Source organism: Barbatula barbatula (genome assembly GCF_947034865.1).
Source record: "Barbatula barbatula genome assembly, chromosome: 12".
Lineage (NCBI taxonomy): Eukaryota > Metazoa > Chordata > Actinopteri > Cypriniformes > Nemacheilidae > Barbatula > Barbatula barbatula.
In genome coordinates, this window is record NC_136775.1 from 11,285,712 (window position 1) to 11,311,107 (window position 25,396).

General features: G+C 38.7%; 2 protein-coding genes across 4 annotated transcripts; one reads left to right on the forward strand and one right to left on the reverse strand.

Moving 5' to 3' along the window:
• Positions 1-705: 705 nt before the first annotated feature.
• On the forward strand, positions 706-20,570 carry kcnn4 (potassium intermediate/small conductance calcium-activated channel, subfamily N, member 4). Of its 2 annotated transcripts, none has more exons than XM_079468681.1 (9): positions 706-1,212; positions 4,308-4,403; positions 6,391-6,845; positions 7,916-8,051; positions 12,391-12,501; positions 15,204-15,325; positions 18,594-18,663; positions 19,039-19,205; positions 19,387-20,570. In XM_079468681.1, exons 1-9 carry the CDS (start codon positions 931-933, stop codon positions 19,388-19,390), a joined length of 1,443 nt encoding a protein of 480 aa, XP_079324807.1. In that variant the 5' UTR covers positions 706-930; the 3' UTR covers positions 19,391-20,570. The 2 variants fall into 2 exon arrangements, with proteins under 2 accessions (XP_079324807.1, XP_079324808.1); XM_079468682.1 differs by having other exon boundaries at positions 785-1,212; positions 19,045-19,205.
• On the reverse strand, positions 20,433-25,256 carry LOC306901130 (uncharacterized protein). 2 transcript variants are annotated; one of them, XM_079468680.1, is made up of 3 exons: positions 25,180-25,256; positions 24,723-24,836; positions 20,433-23,670 (listed from the first exon to the last, which is right to left on the reverse strand). In XM_079468680.1, the coding sequence occupies exons 2-3, from the start codon at positions 24,813-24,815 to the stop codon at positions 21,124-21,126; spliced, it is 2,640 nt and encodes an 879-aa protein (XP_079324806.1). In that variant the 5' UTR covers positions 24,816-24,836; positions 25,180-25,256; the 3' UTR covers positions 20,433-21,123. The 2 variants fall into 2 exon arrangements, with proteins under 2 accessions (XP_079324806.1, XP_079324805.1); XM_079468679.1 differs by lacking the exon at positions 25,180-25,256 and having other exon boundaries at positions 20,439-23,670; positions 24,723-24,933.
• Between the last annotated feature and the right edge of the window lie 140 nt (positions 25,257-25,396).

Consider the following 25,396-nt stretch of genomic DNA (forward strand, 5'->3'; position numbering starts at 1 on the left):
CCCCTTGTTGGAGCGTAAAGCTTAGAACTTGAATGGATCTTGACACCAACTACATATAAGCCATATACTGTACGTGGAGGATCTTATAATAACTTTTTAAAAGTTTGGTTGTTGTAAGATAAGTGCTACAGGATGCACAGGCGGAAGGATCAACATCAAGGCGCGTTCAATGTGTCACATGGCCCAAGGTCATAACGTAATTCCAAGAGGAAGACGAACTAGGTTTAGAGCATAGAAATAGACTTGGTTTAAGTTCATTGGGTTTGAAGAAGGCGTATGTAAACAAAGATTGGACCTTGTCGCCATCTGGTATTATTTAATCACAGACATCAACTGATGTGGGCATTGCATTTTTGGTTGCATTTGCCCGTTATAGATTAGTGAACTACACTCTTTCTTATGCATTGCAACACACATTTAACATTAGTGTGTTTGTTCGAGATTTTATGTAATCCATTTTAAAACAAACCCTCTCCAAGAATTTGTCACATGCGTACAGCAATAGGCTACCCTTTTGGTTAGAAACATCACAATCAAAGCAAGTGAAAACATTGAATTGAGTCACATCATATAAGGTGGCGGCACTTTTAAGATAAGTTATTGTAATCCATCCACAGCATTTTGCCTTTGGGGTAGTGCGTAAAAGCGAAACTTCAAACTGAAGTGTGTCGGAGCGCGTCTCCACGGACGCGTGCGGCTCCGGTCAAAGCTTAAAGGACTGTGTGAGTGAGAGTTCAGGTGGGGGCGCGCATTTCGGAGTTCACTCCGCTTCGCTACTGCGCTACGAAAGTGGACCACTTGGAGTACGGCCTCACTGTCCCATGCCATCCTCCGGTCTATGAAACGTTTCGGTTGGAGTGAGGGTAAGACAGGATGGAGGCGACTGAAGGAGGCGATCAGGTCTGTCAGGACTGAAAACAAGAGCGCGCAATGGAGATGACTTCGCGCTTCTCGCATTTCGACTCGAAGGTGGACGGAAACTGTGACGGACTCGTCAACCACAACGGCGAGACGATGGAGATCAGAGTGCCGCTGTCGCCGTCGGGGAAGAGACTCAGCCCGATCGAGGGGGGAAATCTCTACAGACTGCGGGACAGAAAGTTTCTTCTGGAGGACAAGAAGCGCTTGTGCTCGTGGGCTCTGGGAACCGCGTTGTTGGGAATCATGTTAATGATATTACATGCTGAACTGTGCCCTGTCGTGTACCAACCAGTAAGTATTTATCTTATAACACGAAATCGCGGTAATGATGGTGCACGGTGCACCTGAGATCAGGTGTAACGGTTTAAAGAAGCTGTGGGGTTTCATTCCCCTGGTGAAATTGATGGATGCGAATTTGGAGGACGCAATTTTATTTTATTAAACTCTATTGCTCAGAGTTAAAGGAGAGTAAGTTCATTAAGCGTAATTCTGAGATTAATTTTAGTCAATAATGTTTTTTAATCTAAATTCTGTAAATGCGGAGATATGGCACTGCAACCACGTGCAACTTTAAGGCTTGCTTAATTATGGTTTTAAAAATTAATCATTAAAGAAATTAATTCGTTTGTAGATTGAAAAAAACAAATTAATCATAATGAAAACGTAATGAAAAGAGAGCGTTTAGAACATTGTCTCTGAATTTGTCTCAGAATTTTAAGTAAGGTACGTTTCGGAATTTCGGGTGAAAAGATCACAGAAATACAGCCCGATAAGATCTGCAATATATAAAGCTGATATATAATGCTGACAGAACACACAAAGTAACAGGGTCAGAAAGAGCAGTGCTATTTTGTATTCTAATTTGTATCTTCTGATAATGATTGTGTGATTTTACACGACAGAGACAGGTGTAATGTAGACCAAAGCATGAAGCATTTCAAACTTTTAAAAGTGCTTATGTTATGTTGCAGTGATGAGTTTTGTTTCAAATTCAGAATTTTGAGATACTGATGCAGAGAAACCTTTCCAACAATATCAGAGAATAGCCCCCTGAATGTTCTTGATTAAAGTTATTGTTTCTCCCTTAATGAACGTTTCATTTCATACATTACATAATAATTTTGATACTCAATACTTTGAAAAGGTATTGACTGACACGTAAAGAATGCAGTAGAACCATAATGACAAGCAACAAAGAAAATGTGTTATATAAATAGTTATTCCTTTGACATGAATAAAATGCAAAGCTTCTAATCCTCTTTTGGACCACTAAAACTTGTTAGATATATACACTACTGTGCTAAGATTGGATCAGGCTTTACCTGACAGCAGGTTATCTGTTCAGTAAAAAGTGTTGTGCTGTTATTTTTGTCGATACTCTGCAATATTGAGACAATTTAAAGAAAGAATGAAATCAGAGTTTAAAAGCATTGCCTACATTTGCAAGAGTGGATGCTTACCATTGGAAACTACAGGAAAAGCAGCTATTTATGCAAGTTTTTCCACATCCCCCCCATAACCCCCCTTTTGTTGCTCCAACTGCCTATGGTCATATTGCATCTTTCCACACCATTTACTGCATAATTAGCGCCTGTTTGAATAATGGATTCAAGTGTTGACCTCTAATGGGACAAAAGCACTGTGCTGATTTTCATGTGTTATTCTCTTCACATACCATGGTGATTGGAGTGGGGAAAACAAACTTCGGCCCTCAACCCCACCCCTAAACTTCTGTTTCATTAATTTTGTTGTGTTTTATTCTCTCATACTTACCTAAATAAATAAAGAAATCATAATATATTACAATTGGGTTATTAGCTCTATTACCATAGCTGCATTAACAGAATTGTATGGAAGAATACAAAAGTGTCATTGCATTTTATACACCTAAATTTGGCACCTTGCCTTATTACTCCAATCCGATATACTACAACTCATTTGTCGTGTCATGAAGTCATCATTAAAGAAGTTTGTAATTATTTTCTCAATGGCTAATTAGAAATAAAGAATTTAAAGAATAATCCTAACTTCAGTTGTCGCGACTCTGGGTGGAGGACACAAGTACCTTGTGATCTTTTTTTATTTCAAATGTGAAGTAAAAAGGCAGTCCTAGTTTTTTCTAAGGATAGAGAAAAAATACATTAGGTAAGGCCAGTTAGGCCTGAACATCATTATTCATATAAAAGGCAATTGCTAGACTAAATGTTTTAAAAGTAAACAGTCAAAATTGCAGTTTCTGACATAATTTGTGTTACCCTTAAACATCTTAACCTTAAGTTAATACTTATGACAGTTTATTTCAAACTGCAATAGCAAAAATAGAGTTTTTACACATGAACAGTCATGAAAGACTCATTATAGTTTGAAATTACTAAAATTGACACCGCCAAATAAAGATGCTTAATGTTTTACCTGCCCATGGTTATGTCAGTCTATTTATAAGGTTGTTTCAATATATCACGTATCATCTATCCTGTTTACTTCCCCAAAGATTGGTTTAGTGATAACATTTGATAAAAAAGCATATCCTTCTGAAACCTTGCATACATGACAAGCAATGTTAATTGGTTTGATATTTGCAAATCCTGCTGATAAACATAAAGGGAAACTAATAATGATTTATGGCCAAAAATATAAATCATGAAATATGGAGATACAAGGTTTCAGAGGGATTGCAGCAATATGAAGATTATCAAGCCTAAATCCACAAGTCAACCTGTTTTATGATACATTTTTATTTATCATCATAAATTCCGCATCCAAGCAACTCAACATTGGAGTGGAAATGTGCATAGAAATTCTGCAGCTTGTAAAGGTTAAAATTGGTCAACTTACAAGATAAGCTTATTAAAAATCATGAGGTGTTTGTCATTCCATCTGTCCATAAACATTGTTTAATCGAATTACCTCATGCGCATGCGTTTCTTTACAAAACAATTAAGAAACTACATTTCCTAAGAACAAAAATTGCACTAGGAATATTCTTACACAGACACATTATAATTTATCTTAGGAACTTTCTTATTTTTATTACATCTTAAGAACATGTTCATGAATTCAGCTCCTTGCTATGCAGGAAAATTATGCAAGTTTTTCCACATTTCTTTCACTTTTTTTGCAGCTTACACTGCCTACGGTCATATTGCATCTTTCCACATCATTAAGTGCCTAAGTAGTGCCTGCTTGAATAATGGATTGGAGTTTTGACCTCTAATGGCATATGCCTGATAGATTTCTGAAAAGCAGATATACTAATATACCTGTTAGCTGTTTATGAGTATTTAAAAAGTTTTCACATGGAAAATTCATAAGAATTTTGGTCCCTAACTGTAAGCTTTTATTATACAATTATCTCTCGTTGTCTTTGTTTTGTTTCTTTTCCATAGGGATCTGTGTATGCACTCTCCATAAACGGTCTCATCAGCTTCTCCACAGGGTGTCTGCTCATTCTCATCATTGCCTTCCATTATAAAGACATCAGAGTGAGTTTTTTTCCATCTAAATGAAAATTAATTTGACTTCACTTCTCTTTCAGTGTGTGAGGACATGTGTCTAGGTATGAGGACTTTATTCTGTTCCATCAGAGACTTATTTGACTTCCAAATCTGATATGATTGTGCTAAATAATATGACACGTGATGAAACCTTGGTAAATCTTCTTAATTTCATCTCCCATTGAAATGATTCAAACCGTAGGATCATTGGTGTATGCTTGTTTAGGTTTAGCAAGAGTGATTAATTGATGAAGCAACAACAACGTCTATGGAGAATTGAATGTTTTTAACTGTAAGATTAGAAATTTGTTTCATAACACTGGGATCTGCTGTCATGATTCTCGTGGTGAGACACGGACAGAGGACCCAGGTGCAGACAGCGGGTAAGGGGTTAACAGATAATTTAATAAATAATAAAACAAAGACCCACGTGGGGGTAACATAACAAAACATGGATACATAACATGACATGACAGGACTAAGACTAACTACACTGAACCAAAACTTAAATTAACTCTTTAAACTACACATGACTAGACATGACTAGACTAACATAACACAGGAACTCACCACATAAACCACAATGAACCAGCACAAGACAGAAGACACAAGGGCATTAAATAAGGGACCAAATCAAGAGGGGAACAGGTGAAGGGCATTAATCAATAACGAGGGTAAGGAGAGGATGGGAACAAAGACGAGACTGAGAGAGAGTATGGAAGGCCATAAGAGCAATAATTGTCTCTCTCCACATTTAACATGAGGTTCTGTCATGATCCTGCCACTATACTAAGAGAAACATGACATGATGCAGCAGAATCATGACATCTGCAAGTGCAGTGTAGAGATAAGAAGTGTAAACTGTTAGGTCCTGGTCTTATCTGGACTCCTCATGCTGCGTCAGTGAAATGAGGGGTTCCTTTGGGCTTTTGTGTGTGTGTGTTTGAATACTGAATATGTTTAAAAGCATAAAAACTTTACTAATTGAGAATGAAATCTGGAGGCAAATGATCAATTACACATCAGACAAACTTTAACTCCTTTGGGCCAAAGGACATAAGTTCGGCCAAGAAGGAAACATGACAGAAGAATGGAAGATAAATCTATTATATCGATTAATAAAACAAAAGTCACGCTTAAAGGGACAGTTCACCTAAAAAATTTAATTCTGTCATCATTTACTCACCCTCAAGTTATTCCAAGTATAAATTTCTTTGTCCTGATGAAAACAGAGAAAGATATTTGGAAGAACGGTTGTTACCAAACAGTTCTTGGCCACCATTGACTAAAGTAGGTAGTCAAAAGTGCCTTAGAACCATTTGCTTTCCTTAATCTTCGAAATATCTTCTTTTGTGTTCAACAGAACAAAATGATTTATAAAGCAATTTTTCCTACAAAGATGGAAATCAAAATTGAATGCTTATTACGTCACGTTTAGATTTTCAGATTTAAGCCTGGTTTTAAGCCAGACTCGTTCACAATAATAGGAATGGACCTCAGGTTTTCTGTCAATTTTAATTAGATATAAAGTAAAACAGGTGTGGCGGGTTAATCAGGAAAGAATTAAAACAGTATTCCTGAACAAGTACTTTACGAAGTGCAGAATGTTATCCAAAACACAAACACTATTACCTCTTTGTGGATTAGTTGTGGTGTTATTCTTATTATGCCAGAACTCATGTTGAAGATTTTTTTGTGTCATACAATTAATGAGGCGTTCATTTGTGATTTATGGTTGCGAATAATTTCACTGACACATTTGTCCTTTACAACAAATGCAGTCTATAGCCAGGCGCCCTATCAGAGAGGGCATGACTGGGTTTATTTTGGCTCAGCTCTTACCGTGAATCAGGAATGCATTGCTTGCTCTCTTTTCTCTGCCATACTTTGTTAATCATTGCTTCCTTGTGAGATCAATCTAGTGATTCTCTTGTTGATACACATCCTGCCTCTGTTTTTCTTTCCTCTCTTCAAGCTTTTCATCATCGACCACAACCAGGTGGACTGGCGCATTGCCATGACCAGTAACCGGGTGCTTGGCATCTCTCTGGAGATCGTTGTATGTGCTATCCATCCTGTGGCCACCTACCTGAGGCCAGACATGGGGAACAGGCTGGGGGGGAAATCAGAGGGAAATTCCTCTGCTCCCCTCTGCTTGTCCTCAAGTCACAAAGAAGTCATGCTAGATGTGGAACTGCTGCTTTCCGCCCTTATGTTCCTGAGGCTTTATCTGGTGCACAGGGCCGTGCTGTTGCACAGCAAGGTTCTCCTCAGCGCTTCCTACAGGAGCATCGGCTCCCTCAACAACATCAATTTCACCTTTCGCTTTGTGCTCAAGCTGTTAATGAACCAGTATCCTGCCCGCACGCTGCTGGTCTTCATCATGTTCTTCTGGCTCTCCGCATCCTGGATGCTGCGACTCTGCGAGAGGTAACAAACACAAGCACATACACAGTTAAATGCCCAAACAGAGACACACAAACATAGCTCATCTGACACACACAGGGTCCCTTTGTTTGCATTATATCTATTTGGTATTTATGTATTTGGTAGTCTCAGCCTCAGACTTCATGCCCAGGAACCATTGGCTAAACGTCTGATGCATAAGGCACACTTTTCTGGAAACACTTCAGCACGTTCGAAGTCGCGATCTGATTGGTTGAATTTCACAGGATTTCCGGGAGACGTGTGTGTCGCGTTCTATAACGTTCCGCCTGGAAACAACACAAAGCCATCTGATCTAAGAAGTAAGCTGTTGTGTTTACAAAGTTTGCAATAAGAATTCGTCAGGATCGACTAATCGCTTGATTCTTAAAAGAATGCGAGGTTCATGGTATAAATATTGCTGTAGCTCTTAACTTTTGACACATTCGTGAATGTATACCAGTCTCTTACAGCATTGACTTTTCCACTCTTCAAAACAAAACATGATATATATACTACTTTTGCCTTAGGTAAATAAAATGAATGCCCGTGAGAAAACAAGCTGAATGAATGAATTAATTAATTTATTAATGACTATGGCCGTAGTGCGGCCGGAAAAAGTTTTCCTTACGTCTCTGTCATCCCTCTTGGTTTATTAGATAAAAGCTCATGAAATGCCATTCATTCATTCACACTCTCTCTCTTTTGTTAAATTCTGTTTGAATTGTAGTCAAACAATTCCTACAAATAGGTTTATTCTAAAAACAAAATGTTCTTCAGCATTGACAACATGTCACTAACCACTAACAAGTTTTTGTTTTCATGGAACTATTCATGTCAGGGCGTAGGTAGTAAATACTTTTATTGTGTTATTCATTGGCATTGTATTTGTTTCGTTTTTTGTATTTTCAGGTTACGAAAGGTCATTCGGGTTTAGTTTGGATTGTAGGCCTTTTTAAAAACTCTCATGTAATGTAAATGTCCTGCCTGGTTATTTAAATCTCATAAATACTGTGAGGCAAATTATTTGTGTGGCCACTCACTCACATTCAGTTACTATCTGTCTCCACCTATAGGCAGGAACAGGTAGAGACAGGTGGCATGGGCACAGCACTGTGGCTCATTGCCATCACCTTCCTCACAGTGGGCTATGGAGATGTGTCCCCTCATACCAGTTGTGGCAAGGTGGTTTGTCTCTTCACAGGTGTTATGGTAAATATATGTATATACTTTACATAATTATAATTTAGGTATTACAGGTATTATCTTATAACAACACTGTCCTTCTTGGGAATTGTATTTAAAATGACAGAATACATAGCTTTAATTACTAATATTAAATTAATATAAGCAAACATTTATAAATACATTCACCAGAGGAATTTACATTGCATATACTGTACATACAAAATTGGTAGTTGGGAATTATAAACAATATTGACAATAAAGTAAAATTATGTTTTGCTTTAAAGAGATACTTCAACACAAAATGAAAGTTATGTCATCATTTACCCACCCTCAACTTCCAAACCTGTGTAAGGAAAGGAAAGATATTAGTATGAATGTTTGTAACCAAAAAATATTATTGTAGTATAGTGCCCATGAACTGTTTAGTTTCCCACATTCTTCAAAATATCTTCTTTTGTGTTCAACAGAACCAAGAATTTTATACAGTTTTGCAACAACTTGAGGGTGAGTAAATGAAGACCGCATTTGCATTTTTGGATGAACTATCCCTTTAACAAGCCACCCAAACCAAACTTAAAAACAGTAATATACAAATACACTAGGGTCCAACTGGGATTTCTTTGATGCATTTACATTTACATTTAGTCATTTAGCAGACGCTTTTATCCAAAGCGACTTACAGATGAGGAAACATTGGAAGTAATTATAACAACAAAATACATAAGTGCATCAAACTAGTCCATTAAAGCCTAGCACAGTATACAAAGCTAATAACAGTGAGGTTAGTAAGTGGTTTTTTTATTTATTTTTATTTTTTTATTAAAGAAGGAAAGGGAAGAGAATTAGGAATAATCTATCAGCGACGTGTTGACGGAAGAGATGCGTTTTTAGGCGTTTTTTAAAGATGGCAACCGAGTCTGCTGATCTTGTAGCAGCTGGTAGATCATTCCACCAATATGGAACAGATCCAGAGAAGGTACGGGAGAGTGACTTTTTTCCTTTTTGGGATGGTACCACTAGTCGTTGTTCCTTTGCAGACCGCAGTGATCTGGCAGGAACATAGATCTGCATTAGCGAGTGGAGATACGATGGTGCGAACCCGGTGGTGGTCTTGTAGGCCAGGAGCATAGCTTTGAACTTTATGCGGGCGGCAACAGGGAGCCAGTGTAACCTGATGAAGAGCGGAGTTACATGCGATCTCTTCGGTTCATTGAAGACCACTCTTGCCGCCGCATTCTGGATCATCTGGAGAGGTTTGATTGTGCAAGCAGGAAGTCCAGCCAGAAGCGCATTGCAATAATCCAGTTTGGACAGCACAAGAGCCTGGACTAGGACTTGCGTAGAGTGCTCCGATAGGAAAGGTCTAATTTTCCTAATGTTGTAGAGGATGAATCTACAGGACCGGGTGGTGCTGGCAACATGACTTGTGAGGTTAAGCCGATCATCGATTACCATTCCCAGGTTTCTGGCTGTGCTGGACGGTGTAATCGTTGATGAGCCTATTTGACTGGCAAGGTTGTGGTGAATCTTTGGGTTGGCTGGGAACACAAGCAGTTCCGTTTTTGCAAGGTTTAGCTGCAGGTGATGATCCTTCATCCAAAGCGAGATGTCACTCAGGCATGCTGCGATGCGAGCAGCGACCGTCGGATCGTCCGGTTGAAATGACAAGTAGAGTTGTGTGTCGTCAGCATAGCAGTGATAGGAGAAGCCATGCTTCTGAATGACCGAGCCGAGGGATGTCATATAAATGGAGAAGAGTAGCGGTCCAAGCACTGAGCCCTGTGGCACCCCCGTGTTGAGCTGTTGGGAAGCGGAGACCTCATCTCTCCAGGATACTCTGAATGACCTACCTGAGAGGTAGGACTCAAACCATTGCAACGCCATTCCAGAGACACCCATAGCACTTAGAGAAGCAAAGAGGATGTGATGATTGACAGTGTCAAAGGCAGCAGACAGATCCAGTAGGATGAGCACAGATGACATGGATGATGCTTTTGCCAGTCTCAGGGCTTCGATGACTGAGAGCAGTGCAGTCTGTGTGGAATGGCCAGTCTTGAACCCAGACTGATTGCTGTCCAGGAGGTTGTTTTGCATGAGAAAGGAGGAGAGCTGGTTGAACACAACTCGCTCCAGGGCTTTGGCGATGAAGGGAAGAAGGGAGACAGGCCTGTCGTTTTCTAGCAGTGTAGGGTCCAGGGTGGATTTCTTTAGAAGCGGTGTGATGCGGGCCTCTTTGAACACTGTGGGAAATGTCCCAGTGGTGAGCGAAGAGTTGATGATGTGGGTCAGAGCAGGCACAACCGTTGGAGAGATGGCCTTGAGGAGATGGTTGGGGATGGGATCCAGTGGGCAGGTGGTAGGGTGGTTGGAACCAATGACCTTGGAGACATCAGCTTCAGACAGAGGAGAAAAGGTGGGGAGCACCATGTGTCAGGGATGTGGGCGTGTTCGACAGGTGGTGGTGTAGAGAACTGGCTGCTGATGGCAGTAGTTTTCTTTATGAAGAACGATGCAAAATCAGCCGCTGTTAACTCAGATGAAGGTGCTGGAGCAGGCGGACAGAGGAGAGCAGAGAAGGTTGATGCAGTGTTGACAGACAAAATTATGAAGTCACAGTCTATGAATTTTTCCTGAAAAATTTCCTGAAAATTGATAACATTCTTCCAAATATCTTTTCTCAAAGTACAAACAAACAAAGTAACTAATACAGGTGTGAAATTACATGAGTGTGAGTAAATGATGACAGAATTTTCATTTTTGCCTGAACTGTCCCTTTAACAAATATCCTGCAGGTGTTTCCCTGAGAGTATTTTATATGTTAAATATTTTTTCTTTGACATATCATATAATGGCGATGTTTAAAGCATAGCTTTATAACATAATAAAATAATCGTTTTAATATGACATCTGTGTGAATACTGTTAGTTGGATCCACAGTGTTTGTTTGTGTCTGGGTGTTCACTAAGTAAAGGAGGGAGAGAAGGCTTTAGCTACACAGATTGTTTTGCATATAAACCAAATTCTTTGGTTACACCCACACAAGATCATTTCAATGTGCTTGAAAATGTAGTCGATATCTTTTAACTTCATGTCAGATGCTGTGTCTGAAACCGCTCCCTCGTTCACTCGTTCACTGTTCCCCATATATAGGGAATGAATTATTTGACTCAGGTTTCAGACACCCGATTTAGTGCATTGTATAGGAGATAGGGAGCGCCTTTAGACTCAGCAAGAGGTTTACAAGAACTCAACTGATTACATTATATCAGTGTATCCTAGAGTCACATGCATTTAGATGCGCTTAGATATAGTTAAAGCTGAAATTGAACATAATAATTAATTTAAAAAAATAAGAATTAAATTAAGTGAAGTAATCTTCGTTGCGACAACGTCAGCACATGACAGCATGTCTAAGAAAACATCTGCTGTTTTGTGGTGTACACCACGTATGACTCACACAGCTGCATGTACATTTGGATTGTCTCGCCCTCCTCCAGCGTTCATTTCCGATCAGAGCAGATAAGCGAGCAGGATAGGAGCATGGGGCTCACAGGACAGGAGCGTGGGGCTAAAGCCAAACCCAGACACCTCCCTGACACAGTGGAAAATAATCCATTACTCCTCTTTTCCTCGCTCGCTCAGTGTTTTTATAAGCTTTCCCCTTTTTTTAGGGAAAACTTTCCACCATTGCCATTTTTAGTCGGTTTATAGCATTTGGCGCCACTAGATCAGGAGGGTGTGCCAACCTGTGCCCAAGTCTTGGAAAACCAGAAAAAAGTTTCCTTATCCAGCTGGAACAGAATACTGAGTGCTCATAAGTAAGGGGAAAGCCATCTCACCTGTAGCTGATTCAGCAAAAGTATTCAACATGCCTATTCGCTGGTCAGATATATAAAGACCCAAGAAATCAGCATCACAATGATGGGGACAGCTTCACCTGTTATTCTTTGAGTGATAGTGTGATATGTAAGGGATAATGCATATCCAGTTTGTTATTCCAAAACATACCAGACAGGGTGATCAAGTTCTGGTATTACTCTGAAGCGTTCTCGTTCGTGATGACACAGGACATTACTGTGATATATCTGTACACCAATTTCACTTCAACTGCCATGAATAATCAATTTTGGACATTTGTAGTATTTTTTAATCTCACCTTTTTATCTCTCATTCCTCTAATGCAACAAATGAAGGAGCTAAGGTAAATGCACTTTTAATTTTGTAGAAAAGACACTGTCGCTGCACTTTGTTGTTACAGAATTATGTGTATTGTGTGTTATATTAACACTAAATGCTTGAGTGCATGTTTGGGATATTAATACAGTTGGTAACTATGCTCATGTGTGTGTGTGTTTGTTTTCAGGGTGTGGCATGTACTGCTATGTTGGTAGCAGTCATGACTAAGAAGTTGGCGCTCAACAAAGGAGAGAAACATGTGCATTTCTTCATGATGGACATTCAGATCTCCAAGCGGGTGAGCGCATTGACCACCCTATAAAAATGTTTTCATCTCTTGGTATTTAGAAGATGCCATCTCTCTTTTGTCTTTACAGTAGAGATGAATTTACTTTAATTTCTTTATTGGTTGTAAAAGTCGGATTCATGATAATCAGGCTTAGTTTAGGCATTTGGGAATGCCTAACTATCCTTAAATAACAGCTCTCTGTTTGGCGTGAGAAAAAAAGGCAGTGACCCAGAGGATGAACAGACATGGGTGGGAGCAACGTTATTTTCCATACAGCATGATTTTGGAGGCTTTTTTGTAATATTATTTTTTCTTTAAATAGGGAATTCTGGACAACAGCACAGTGTGGGAAAAAGCTTAGGTCGGTCAGCCAGAGAAAGCAGTGCGCTCCTAATAGCCAACATAAGGCGTCAAAGGGAGGAAACAATCAAGACCCTGTCAGGAAAAATGTGTGTCTGTCCATGAGAGGTTTAACTAGAGGCAGGAAATAAGATTCACTGATGTTTGTGTCCTGTGAGGGCGCATTAGGGTATGTGATGGAATGGAGGAGAGAGGGTGTTTAGTGGGTGGATCTACATGGCTTGGTGGGCTGGTCATAACCGTGGTGCTTCGAAGTGTTACACTCCTCAAAACAGGATTCATCTGTTTGTTTATCAGAGCGAAGGCGGAGAGACCCCACAAATAAAGGCATAGAGGAGGATAATAGTTGGTTAGACTTTTAAAAAAAAGGAAAGGGGAGAGAGTGAAGATATATTGGAGTAGGCAAGCATCTGTTGACAGGTTCTGAATCACTGTGGGTCTCTTCATGCTTGGCATTTTATATTTTCGGGGATGGGAACACATTTGGATAGCACTTGACTATAGTAATGGCAGGTCCCAAAATGCATTGTGTTTGAATAGCGATCGGATCACTGAAAACACCTTCAGAGGTGGTCAGGAAAGGATTCTGATGATATTTAACCATGGTGTCACTATTGGCATGCACCTACACAAGGGTTGCATTGTAACATTCCCAGAGGTGGAAAGGAATATCAAGAACATATTAAAAAGTTCTGTAAAAGTCGAAATTTTAAAAAGGTTTTCCTAATTATGCTCAGCTATAAATAGTTTTTCTATAAGTGCATCTAATATATATGTATATAACATTAACCCTATATGGTGTGCATGTTTTTGTTACTTCAATGTTTCTGTGTCACTGTCTAAGGGACCCAACCCTTATGAAACAAAAATATATGGGAATATACTGGAAAATATAATACAATTTATTAAATAATACATTTCCACATATTGAAATTCTAAAGTATTATTCTATATATTTTCAAATTTATTTTAAAAGATTTAATATATTGACAGTGAAAATATAGGAAAAAAAAGAATTCTTTGCATAAGGGAATACAATAATTAATTTTTAAATCAATACAGCCTTAACCATTCATGTAAAAATACTTTACAGATGCGTATATTATTCCAGTCAAAAGCAACATAGACTGCATATCTGAGTATTTTTAATTTGCTTCTGTTTAATCACAATTGTATTTGATATGGGTGAGAAAAAGAATTACGTATCTACCAATACTATATAAATGTCTGAGGTTGAAAAAAAGTGAATCTATCATTTTTTAAAGGGGTCCTATTTTATTATTATTAAGTCATTATGTTTATGATGTAAGTACTGTAGGTGTTCATGTTTCGATAAGAAAAATGCTTTTATATCACGTATTTCACATGCATTTTACACATCACTGGCTGTTGAGTTCCTGAACACTGCAAACAGTTCCAACACACCCGAACACTATGCAAGGTTTAATCCTTATCTTTGATTCACAAATGACTGGAAAAGTCATGGAAATTCCTTGATGCTCATCAGTGAAATATAATATGTAATATGTCACATTTCTATCATGGAATGCAAAGTATAAATACAATTCAGCTGAAAAATAACCAAACACACCCTGGACACAAAAATGCATGTTCCTTTCCGGTGTACAGGGAACCCGTAGTTACATTAGATTGTTTTCCACCACGAAAAAAACACTGAGGTTGTTAACATAATCATCTGGATAGGTTTGGATCCTGTGCTTTCAGCTTGGCAGAAGCCATATCCTGTCACAGGGTACATCACTGTGTGTGTGTGAGCGTGCCACAGATCCAACTCATCAGATCAGTGATTTACTCTGATGATACTTAAAGGAAGACATCTGGACACAGTCCGTCCTAGAAACTCTAATAATAACCACAAACACACAAAATTGGCAGGGAGCTGGTGACATCATTATGAGTAGCCAGGTCTTCTGCAGAAAGACACTGGGACAGTAATGGAATCAAAGGTAGAAAACATTTTTATAAAAAAAGGAAGCCCTCATATAACTTTTTGATCACTATTGTGATCTGTGAATCACCCTCAGAATAACCATTGTGTCTTTCCGCTTTTGTCTTTTTACGTTTGTGTTCTCATCAAGACCTCCCCACACCGATTGTATTATACCAGTTGTTTAATTTCATGTGTCTACACAATCTATAAATATTATGGTAGGATACACTTGTTTTACAGTTACAGATTGAAATTTAATTGGAATAACAGCACAATTTATTCTCAGTTTTTTATCAATCGTCTGGTGAACAATTTAAACATTTACTTGGCCGACCATTAATCGATCATTAAGCAGTTATGACAAATAGGTGACCTATTAATCATATCCTCTGTGCCGCAGATCCGGCATGCTGCAGCCAACGTGTTAAGAGAATGTTGGCTACTACATCGAACCACCCAGGAAAAGGACAACAGTGGAGAACATAGACATCATCAAATATATCTGCTGGAGGCCATTCGTGTGTAAGTCATCTGTTACCTTCACAATAACATTCATCCATTAAGAATCCTCTAGATCAACTGGTTGATGGCACTTGCAACACCAAGGTTGTGGGTTTAATTCTAATGGATGCCTCAAATGCACTTTGAGTTGTTGGCTTATTGTCCAACAAATGTAAACATGTAGAGATGAACACGAGGGATGGTCCGCTAAATGAAAATAAGAGACCATTCGACATTTTCATTTTATCTTAATTTCTAGATGGATTGTGACCACTACAGTCCAGTGTCTTTTGAATTTCAACAAATTCAATGTCAACAGAAATGTGACAGACTGACAGCATGACAAGACACACAAACGACATAAAAACTGTGATATAAATTATTATCACATAAAAAACATTTTCCTAAATACAGGTACATGCACAAATATTACTGTTGTGCTGCTTGATGTCAGAATAAACAGGCCATCTTTTATGTTATTTTGACCTCTTTGACCTTGTTATATTTTATGCGAGCATAACAAAAAAATTCCTTCTGTTTATATATCCTCCTGAGACCCAGCAATTTATTTTTGTACACTATGGTGGAAATGAGTCTGAGACTGTCAGGGTGTGTGGACAGAACCCAAGCGCAGGCAGACTTGATATAAATCACAAAACTTTATTAAAACAAAAGACCCTCGATGGGGAAAACATGAACTAAAACAAGACAGTAAACAAAAGCCTCCCTCAAGGGGACAAAACAAACCAAGTCCTTAGAATAATAAATCAATAATCCACAAACTTTGAACAGGAACAGGAACACGGGTAATCAATAATCCACAAACTTTGAACAGGAACAGGAACACGGGTAATCCAGACAGACTAGGGTAAATGTGCAAAAGTATGCAAAGTGCAAAATGAACCGACAAGAGACAGAGGGAAACTGGGGCTTGATAAAGGAAAACACTAACAAGGACTGATGACACAGGGAGAGTGGCGGCAGGTGACATGGATGAAACACTAAGGGAAAGCTAACAGGAGGATTGCACGAGGCAGGTGAGGGGGCTGAAACACTAAGGGAAAGATGGACCAGGGCTGGAGACAAGACTAACACTTATGGACCGCTAACCGGGGAAACAAGGGGTCGGGACTAAAGGACGTGACACCGGAGAGAGAGCATGGCTTCTCAAACCAAAACAATGCTCTTTCTCCTCACAAAACACATGGGACTGACATGATCCTGCCACAAGACTCGAAAACCAAGACAAGGAGAGGCAGGATCATGACAGAGACATCAGAGCATCTAAGTCCTACTTCAAGGGAACATGCCACATATTTGGGGTTGACAGATCATCTAGATTTTCTTTTCTAAATGCCTACTTCACTACTTTTGTTTGACATCAGGACTTACTAACTCTTGTTATAACATGTTTTATTACATGACAATATGATATCATTACAATTTGTGATCAAGCAAGAACAATTGAGCAACCAGGCCATAAGCCTGTGTTCAATGAAACCGTCTATATGTAACACCTGTTTAAACATTTAATATAACATTCTTTCTTCACACTCAACTGAATTTAGATTGAAAAAATATCCAAAAAAATATTTCACTTGAGAACACATGTTGATTAAAATATGTTTTGTGCCAAAGTTTACACTGTTTATGGTTTCAGCCATTTCGTTTTGCTGTTTCTCTTATACCTTCATTTCCTATACAAACAGATCAGTGTTAAAGAAATTACATTATACACAACAAATAATCATAACAGAACGAATTAAAGTAGCTGCATTCGAGCTTTCATAACATGCAGGCTTGTTGATCTCATGGTTGTAATAACAGCAGTCAGTGTTCTCTCAGCATCTGGAAGTAACTTGTTTCACCATAACTCAGCTGATTGATGTCAACTCTTGATTGTTTACAACAGCCCCAATCTTTCTACAGATAAAAGTCTAAAAAGAGATGCTCACCTGGGTTTCTTTAAAAAAGTTCAGATATGTGAGTTATTCACAGCAGTATTTCATATAATTAATGACTCCGGGAATCTGGCGCTTAGATTGTTCCATGTGTGTTTGTGAGCAGGAGCAACAGTGGTTGGGTGGAGGGATTTTTACTTCCTGTTTTACAGTTAGTAGAACCACCAAAAATATGCTGGAAAGAAAGCGAGTGCTAAAAGAAAACGTAAATGGATGGATTGAGCAACCGACCAGTCGGGAGGTCATGCTTGTTTCTGGTTTTTGGTCTGTTCCCATTTTGATCTCAGTCTGTGTCACATGGACACCGGTCTGTCATTTTTGCATGTTTCAGCAGTTACTGGTGCAATAACCAGTTTCCATAAGTGGTAAGCTTTTTTGGGACATAGAATGTTCAGAGAAACCTAAACGCAAAACCGACACATCAACAAATTTCGAAAGATTGTATTGCACACATATACAGTTAAAAACTTTCTTTAATTACTTTATAACAAAAAAAATCATAATAACTACCATCATGTCACAGCACAAAATAAGATATTTTGGAGATTGTTGGTAACCAAACAATAATGGCCTATTATCTGCCATTGTATGGACACACAACCGTATTTCTTAAAATATCTTCTTTCGCGTTTTTCACAGGTGAAAGAGTCATATAAAGGTTTTGAATAAAATGATTTGAACTCATTTTTAAGGTTAACTTTACCATTTAAAATGATCATAAAAATGTATGTACAGTTATGTGCTTAACAAATGGATGTGCCATAATTAAGAGAAAACACAAATATTTTAGGAATCAAAAACTAAACATTTTATTGTGATTTATTCGGAAATTAACAATCTGAAACAGCTGAATAACTGCTGCAGTTGGGCATCTAAAAAATTACAAATAATTGTTTTTATTGTGTTATCATGTTATTCTTGTGTTTTGTTGTGTTAGTAAGCTGTATTTTAAATTTAAAAACAACCCAACTGCAGTTTCATTGATATTAATTGGAATGCACAATAAAAAAACTAGATTCTTTTCTTTTTTTAAACGGGTTAACGTTTTGAAATAACTAGTTATCTCATCCAAAAGCTTTATATGTATATACTGCATGTAATAGCTGCTAATTTTAATGAATTAATGAAATACACTTTATTGTCCCCAAAAGGGGAAATTTGCGTTTACGTTAAGGTAAGAAACATAGCAAACACTCATTCATCATTTAGCATTTTAACTGAAAAAGGTATAAGGGACTTCTGGTGGCGCTGCTCTGCTAGCAACATAGACTTTGTTACACTGTAAGGTTTATAACTTGTAATAAACACATTTCTTTGTCTTCAATTAGATTTCGTCACCTGCGACTGAAGCGGAGAAAGCTGAGGGATTTTGCCAGTGAGATGGTGGATCTGTCGAAGGTGAGCCAGACATTCGTCATTGTGCTTTAAAGAGGCACTCACGTAACTCAGCTCGTGTGTAATCAGTGTTATGTTAGATCTGCCCAGGTTCTTCATTACTATGTGTTGAAACATATACATTTCCAGTTAAAATCTCCCATAAAAACCTCTGTAAAAGGTTTAGCTTAGGTATGGCAAGGCCCTATTACTGTGTGTATAAAAATAAAAGCAGAAAACGGCTAGAAAGTGTTCCCACTGAGACATATCTCTTCAAATTAGGAATAAACCTGAAACATAAAATGTCCATATCTCATGACTTTTAAATCCTTTTATTAAATGGCTCATTTCGAATCAGTTTTTATTCCCAAATCACACAACACTGCCTGTATTCGACAGATGCAGATGATCATGTGTGATCTAAGTGCAAACTGGAACAGCTCTTATCATGAGCTTGAGCAGAGAATCATATCAATGGAGCAGAAGCTTGATGAGCTCAGTCGCTCCTTCCAAAGCACCTCGGAGCTGCTCGCACAGGCGCTACATCACAACAGACGGGACCATAGGTAATGTAGTTAATATGTCAAATGTCTTAAAAGTGTTCTTAGAAATAATGTATTCGTTATATACTGTATATAAGAAAACAATACATTTTGTACAGTCCTTAGTATTTTTAGATCTGAAACCATCATGCACGTAAATGGTTTATGGAGTAACTTCTGTCTGTCTGTCTCTCTATCTAAACAGGTGACTTATGACAACTCTTTCAAATTTCTAATGAAGGCCACTATACTCTGCCTCCTCTGAGCGATCTCCAGCTGGTGTACGGAGCTTATGGAGGAAATGCATGTTGAACCATTTTCTCACACGAGAATAAGAGCAGCATGAACCATGGAGACTTCATGTTGACAAAACATTGATTACAAAAAACTCATTTGTATTTATGATAGGGATGTTTCTTTACGCAGCTAATGCTTTGAACATGAACTTAGAAAATAACTTATAGTTTCTGTTCAAAAGCGATACCAATTTCTGTTTTTATACCAAGAACGAATCTTGTAATCGTCTCAGGGCCCTTGTAACGGGCTCAAGTTTGTGAAGCCACAAAAAGTATGTGAAACTTTTTTTTTAAACAAACTAGCCGTTCCTCTGTATATAAAGTTATAGGTGATATTTAGGAAGGATATCATCTCTTAAGCATCTTGTGTCTTAAATCATGAGTGTAAATCATGCTGAGCAGCTTGATTATAACTTTTTCCGTCTCTAATCTGATTTGATACACAACGTTTCCTGTTGCACGAGGACATGTTAAACAGTTACATTTAAAGCATGCTTATAGCTTTGGTATCTTTCAATGAAAAAAATAGTTAACTGCTGGCAGCTTTTTTTTTTAAAGGCAAGTCAGATAAATTGTCATTAGGTACCATGGATGAGGCAGACTTTTTTGCCATTGTTGTTACATCTCCCCCAGGTGGACAAAATATGTATTGCACAAGTTTGAAAACTGCTGTCTTTTATCATTTACGATGTAGTTATTTGATGTGTGCAAAATATGAAATCTATAAGATCATTGAAAATATTTAAAACCGTTTTGAACAGCAGAAATTATACTTTTTTGTATTTTTATTTTCCAGACAGGAACTTGAGGTGTTAGTTTTACTGCTGTGTTCACTCTTTCAAAACTGCTGGCCCAAGGAAGGCCACAGGGAAGAACACATGAATTGCACCTGACTCATTATTTCACCAATCATTAACTGTTGCTGCTTATAAAAGAACATAAAAGCAAACCGAGTGAAGCAAAACAATTTATTGCTTTGCATTAAAGAAACGTTGCATGTTGTATTGTGAAATACAAAAACTGGGAGAAAATGAATGAAACCGTTTACAGCATTATTTTTGCACATTTTAATAAAGACATCTCATATCAGTAGAACTTTGTGTGTTATATGAAACTATAACTATAATAGCTAAAAAAAAGAGTTTAATTTCTCTGTATATTTGTGTATTATTTTGATGTATAACAAATGTATTATAATCAATCAGATTTGTACTGTAAGACACAGACCCCTTAAATTGAACTATTATAGTTGAAAATGAAATGAAAAACTCCGAACACATTGTATGACGTTCTCTCTTTGGTGATCATTAACTAAATATCTCTGCAAGATTTTAATTCTCAATGACTGCTAGATAGTGTTAAAGGTAACATCAAATTACAGTGCTTCTGAAACATAACCTTGGGGTTAATGTGTTACTGTTCACGAATTACTGATTCGTCTTTCAGCCTCTGTAGTTTCATTTAAATCATCTTTTAACAAAAAAGAACCACCACCACCATGATCGTGACATGTGCACAAACATTGTACAAAGTAAAAATCAAATATACCCCAAATAAAATAAACAATAATAAACCTTCAGAAGTTCTCATTTGGTTTATACAGGAGAGACTGGTTAAGTTAATGCACTGCCAATTTTGTGTATTATCTAGGTTTTTGTATTTTTAAGCACATGCCACAGTAGAACAGAGGGTCTTGTAAACACCCGGCCGCAGGTACACTCAAAGGCTGCTATGCATTGTGTCTTTGCATACTGTCTATGTATTAACTGTGACTGTTGTTTGTGCCGGGTCAATTTATGTGCCCCGTCGAACGTTCTTCCGCAGCATGCACAAACAAACCGGACGGCCTCTGCGTGCTGTACCTGGTGCCTCAGTAAATGTATCTGCCGTTGAAATGACCTCCCACACTGACATCTATATAACCGTGAGCCCCGGTGTAAGTATCGATGACGTACCCTCAGAGACGGCTGCCTTGAGACGGCACCACAATGACGACAGGGGAAGATGGGCTTAGAGCTCCAGGTTTGCTTGAGTCGTTTCTGAAGAGCTATATCACTGCTTTTGTTCTCATACATGCCCACTGTTTGAGGCAGGCCAGATGTAGGAGACTGAACCTGTGCAGGAGATGTGTGAGGCAGGTTCTTCTGGAGAATGGCACTTACAAGGGTGGGACAGGATGCTGAGGGCACGGAGCCATTTCCAGGTAGCAAAATGGGGCTTTTGTTTGCTGGTAACTGGAGAGGCTGGACATTTCTGGAAAACTGAAGAGATCTGACGTTACCGAGTACCTGAATAGGTCTCACATTCCCAGGTAGCTGAGCAGGTCTGACGTTCCCGGGGAAATGAACCATCGCAGATAACGGAAAAGGTCTGACATTCCTGGTTAACTGAACAGGCCTAACATTCCCGGTTAACTGAACAGGTCCAAATAACTGAAGAGGTCTAATATTACCTGCAAGTGGACTTGAAGCGGGTGTGGACTTATTATTATTGGCTGATACTAGAATGGGTAGATTAACAGTGGGCGAAAAAGACACAATAACTCTGTTCTGTGTTTGCAGAGGTGAATTGAAAGGTGTAGGAATCCGAAGTGTCATCCTGGTTTGGTTGGGAGGCGAAAGACGCTGTATAGGGGGTGAACAAACAGGAACATTAGGGCAATTAACCGAAACACTAGGAGGCCTGACAAGAGTTTGCGGTACAGTTACCGCTTGTGGGTATGATTCGGTCAATTTAGCGGGGCCTGAAGGAGAAACGTTGCCCACCAGCATGGTCTGTGTTGAAATAGTTGTTTGTGGAGGTGTTGTTACAGTCTGACCAACAGGTATCACTGAGGTTATTTTCTGTGAAGAATTGGTTGAATTCAGTGGGGCTACAGCAGAAGTCAAAGACTGAGGAAGCAGTTGAGGAATCATTTGGATCTCAAAAGATTCAGGGCCTTGGACAGGGGCTGATGTTGTTATTGGATCGTTAGCATGAGAACATTTTACATCAGGTAACTGTGGTACTGTGGCGGCAAGCAAAATGTCCATTTGCCTTGTAGGTCTCTTACAACAGTCATGTTTTTGGAAAGTGTTCTGTTGAGTGAAGGCATTAAGGCAGCGTGAACAGATATAAACTGCTGTGGGATGTTTTTCACTGACGTGTTTGAGCAGTACATCTTTATTTCTACACGCAGCATTGCACATACAACAAACAAAAGGCTTTTCCTCACAAACGTTCACATTCTCCTCCTTATTAGCAACTTTGCTATTGGGAGAATCGGTCTGAAAATCAATTTTTGCTCCACGGGTTGATGATTCAGGATTCACACTGTGATTTGCAAAAGATGTTTTGATTTCAGAATCAATTTCTTTCTTTATCTCTGTTTTTCGATGGCAGTTGCGTGAGCTACTCTTCGAGTCAACAGTGTTGGAGCCTGTAGAACATTGCGATTCTGAGCTCCGGTCCTCATCTGGGTAATATTCAATGTCTCCGGGTGGTAGTGCGTCACCGTCGTCCTCAGTGGAATCAGTACTTTCACCATCTCCAGGTATCACATATTCCTCATCGAAGTGCGTCTGTAATTGGTGTGAGGTGGATGAGGATAATTCTGAGCCTGTGTCATCATCGGAACACAGCCCAGATGAGGAACATGAAGTGCTGGGGGAGTGGATTCGGGCTTGTCGTTCTTTAATAACTTTTCGATTTCTAGAATATTCCATAGACGCACTATGACGTACAGGAACACAATATGAATGATCAAGCAAAAATACATTGTCCTTACTATTGCCCATTACAGACTTTTCAACGACACCATTTTCCGTTGCTTCAAGCTTAACTAAAGGCTTAACATCCATTTTCTCATCATGTTTTGTTTCTTTTTGGTAATGCTTCTCCAGATGTTCATTCAGATGCCACGTGCTCTTAAAAGAAACGTGGCAGACTGTACAAAAGAGGTGGTACTTTGGATGTGCGTTCTTTAGGTGTAACGCCAGTGAAACAGCCCTGTCGAAATTTGCAGTACATAGGTGACAAAACAACTGGCCTTTGTGTGTCTTAAGGTGTTCCATCAGCTGATCCAGGTAGGGGAAGTGCTCTCCACACACGCAGCACATGCAATCCTCACAGTCAACAGGCACGTTGTAATCCTCCTCATCACTGGATCCTTCTGAGATGCCGTAACATGCAGAGATTTTGTTGTTGCCGCAACCCTAAAAGCAGAAGCAATTGCATATCATTACTCTTGTCCACTTACTAGGTAATATTTGATGCGTTGGGTCAAAGATAGTTGTGGCCTAATGGTCAGAGAGCGAGACTTAAAACTCAAAGGTTGCAAGTTCGATTCCCAGACTGGCAGGTTTCCAAGGCTTTATTATAGGTGACACCCAATGGGAACTATGGCATACTATTCCATCTTTAAATTATAATGATATCTTTAGGTTTCTCATACTGACTGTATTTCTTAAAAATGTATTTCTGATCCTCAGCCTCCTCCTACAGTTTAGTATTGAGTCATAGTATTAGTCATGCTTTCCTGTAGCTCAGTGGTAGGAGCATTGCGTTAACAACGCAAGGTTGTGGGTTCTAACAGATATTTATGTACCATCAGCTAAACCCTGAAGGGTTGAAGGGTAAGTTTAATCAACCTCGTGCAAGTTAACACTCGATCACGGGAACAACATGGAGACATTGCCAATAGATCAGAGATTTCACGAGTCACCATAGAAACCTATAGAGTTATATTATAGAGTTATAAATATACATTTTTAATTAAATCTTCATCAGTGTATAAAGTGGTCCATTAAAATCAGCTTTATTTTTAAGAGTCATGTTTCGGCTGGTTTAAGGACCAGTTTTAACCAGCTCATAACCAGCTACCATGCTTCAAAACATACCCAAAGAGCATATGCTTTTTCTTGTTAAATAAAAAAAAATCCTCTTTTAAATAAAAATAAAATAGAAAACTAAAACAGCACCACCTGAAAATGCTGTAGTGCAGGTTTTTTGCATGCTTTAATGTGCGTGACCGGTTGGCAAGCATTCAGTTCTGACTCTTATTTGCTAGAAAAGCACCGCCTATAAAGGAACTAGCAATAAGGGAATTAACTACCTATACACCTGAAAAGTCAATACAAATTGGAAAAGTAAACACAGGATTTGTGTGTGTGTCACAGTCCAATGAAAGAAGCAAGTCTTGAGTCTGCTGCTCCATTAGGAGGGACTTGTGTTATGACATTTGAACACATGTGAGTCCCACACTTACAGTGTGTTGAATCCCAGGTTCAGCAGCTTGATGCATCTTCTGCCTCTTGCCTTCTTGGCTCCAGCAGGACTCTACACCTGGAAGAATTTCCATGGCAACAGCTTCGCTGCTACTCTTGAAACAGAAAGACGAAAACAAGCTAAATAAATTGAATATCATACACGAGGTATCCTCGATACTGTTTTTTAAGTCCCCGAAGAAAACTTTTCCTGCAGTATAAATTCAGTTTAAAGCAACTCTGGGCGAAATGAAGAATATTTGACCGCGTTGTTAAATTACAACAAAGATTTTATGTAAGATACGGCAAACATCACACTTATTCACTAACTCATAGAGGCAACCCCACATGATGAAGAATATAATAGATAACTTAAACCCATTCATTGTACTATCATTCACACACATTTTCAGTATGCATCAGAACCCAACATTTGGAAATACTGAACGCAATACTTACAAAGTAACGTTTTTATTTTAATAATTTACGTGTTTTGAAACTGGCTCCTCCCCCAGACATTCGCGCATGTGCGAGTCCGACTATAAAATCATTCCGGCCAACAAATCCATTGATGTGCGCATGCGCCCTTGTTTGTTTATTTTTATGACAAAGTATGAAATACCGATATTTAATTCAATAAGGTTTGACGTCTAGAAAATAGTCTTCCATTCAGTGA

Bases quoted from the DNA above. Each gene is read 5' to 3' on its own strand.
- kcnn4 (XM_079468681.1), top strand. From the start codon at position 931: ATGGAGATGACTTCGCGCTTCTCGCATTTCGACTCGAAGGTGGACGGA. The intron at 6,846-7,915 runs GTAACAAACACA...CTCCACCTATAG, and splicing joins ATGCTGCGACTCTGCGAGAG to GCAGGAACAGGTAGAGACAG. The intron at 8,052-12,390 runs GTAAATATATGT...GTTTGTTTTCAG, and splicing joins GTCTCTTCACAGGTGTTATG to GGTGTGGCATGTACTGCTAT.
- LOC306901130 (XM_079468679.1), bottom strand. From the start codon at position 24,881: ATGATATTCAATTTATTTAGCTTGTTTTCGTCTTTCTGTTTCAAGAGT. The intron at 23,671-24,722 runs GTAAGTGTGGGA...TTCTGCTTTTAG, and splicing joins AACCTGGGATTCAACACACT to GGTTGCGGCAACAACAAAAT.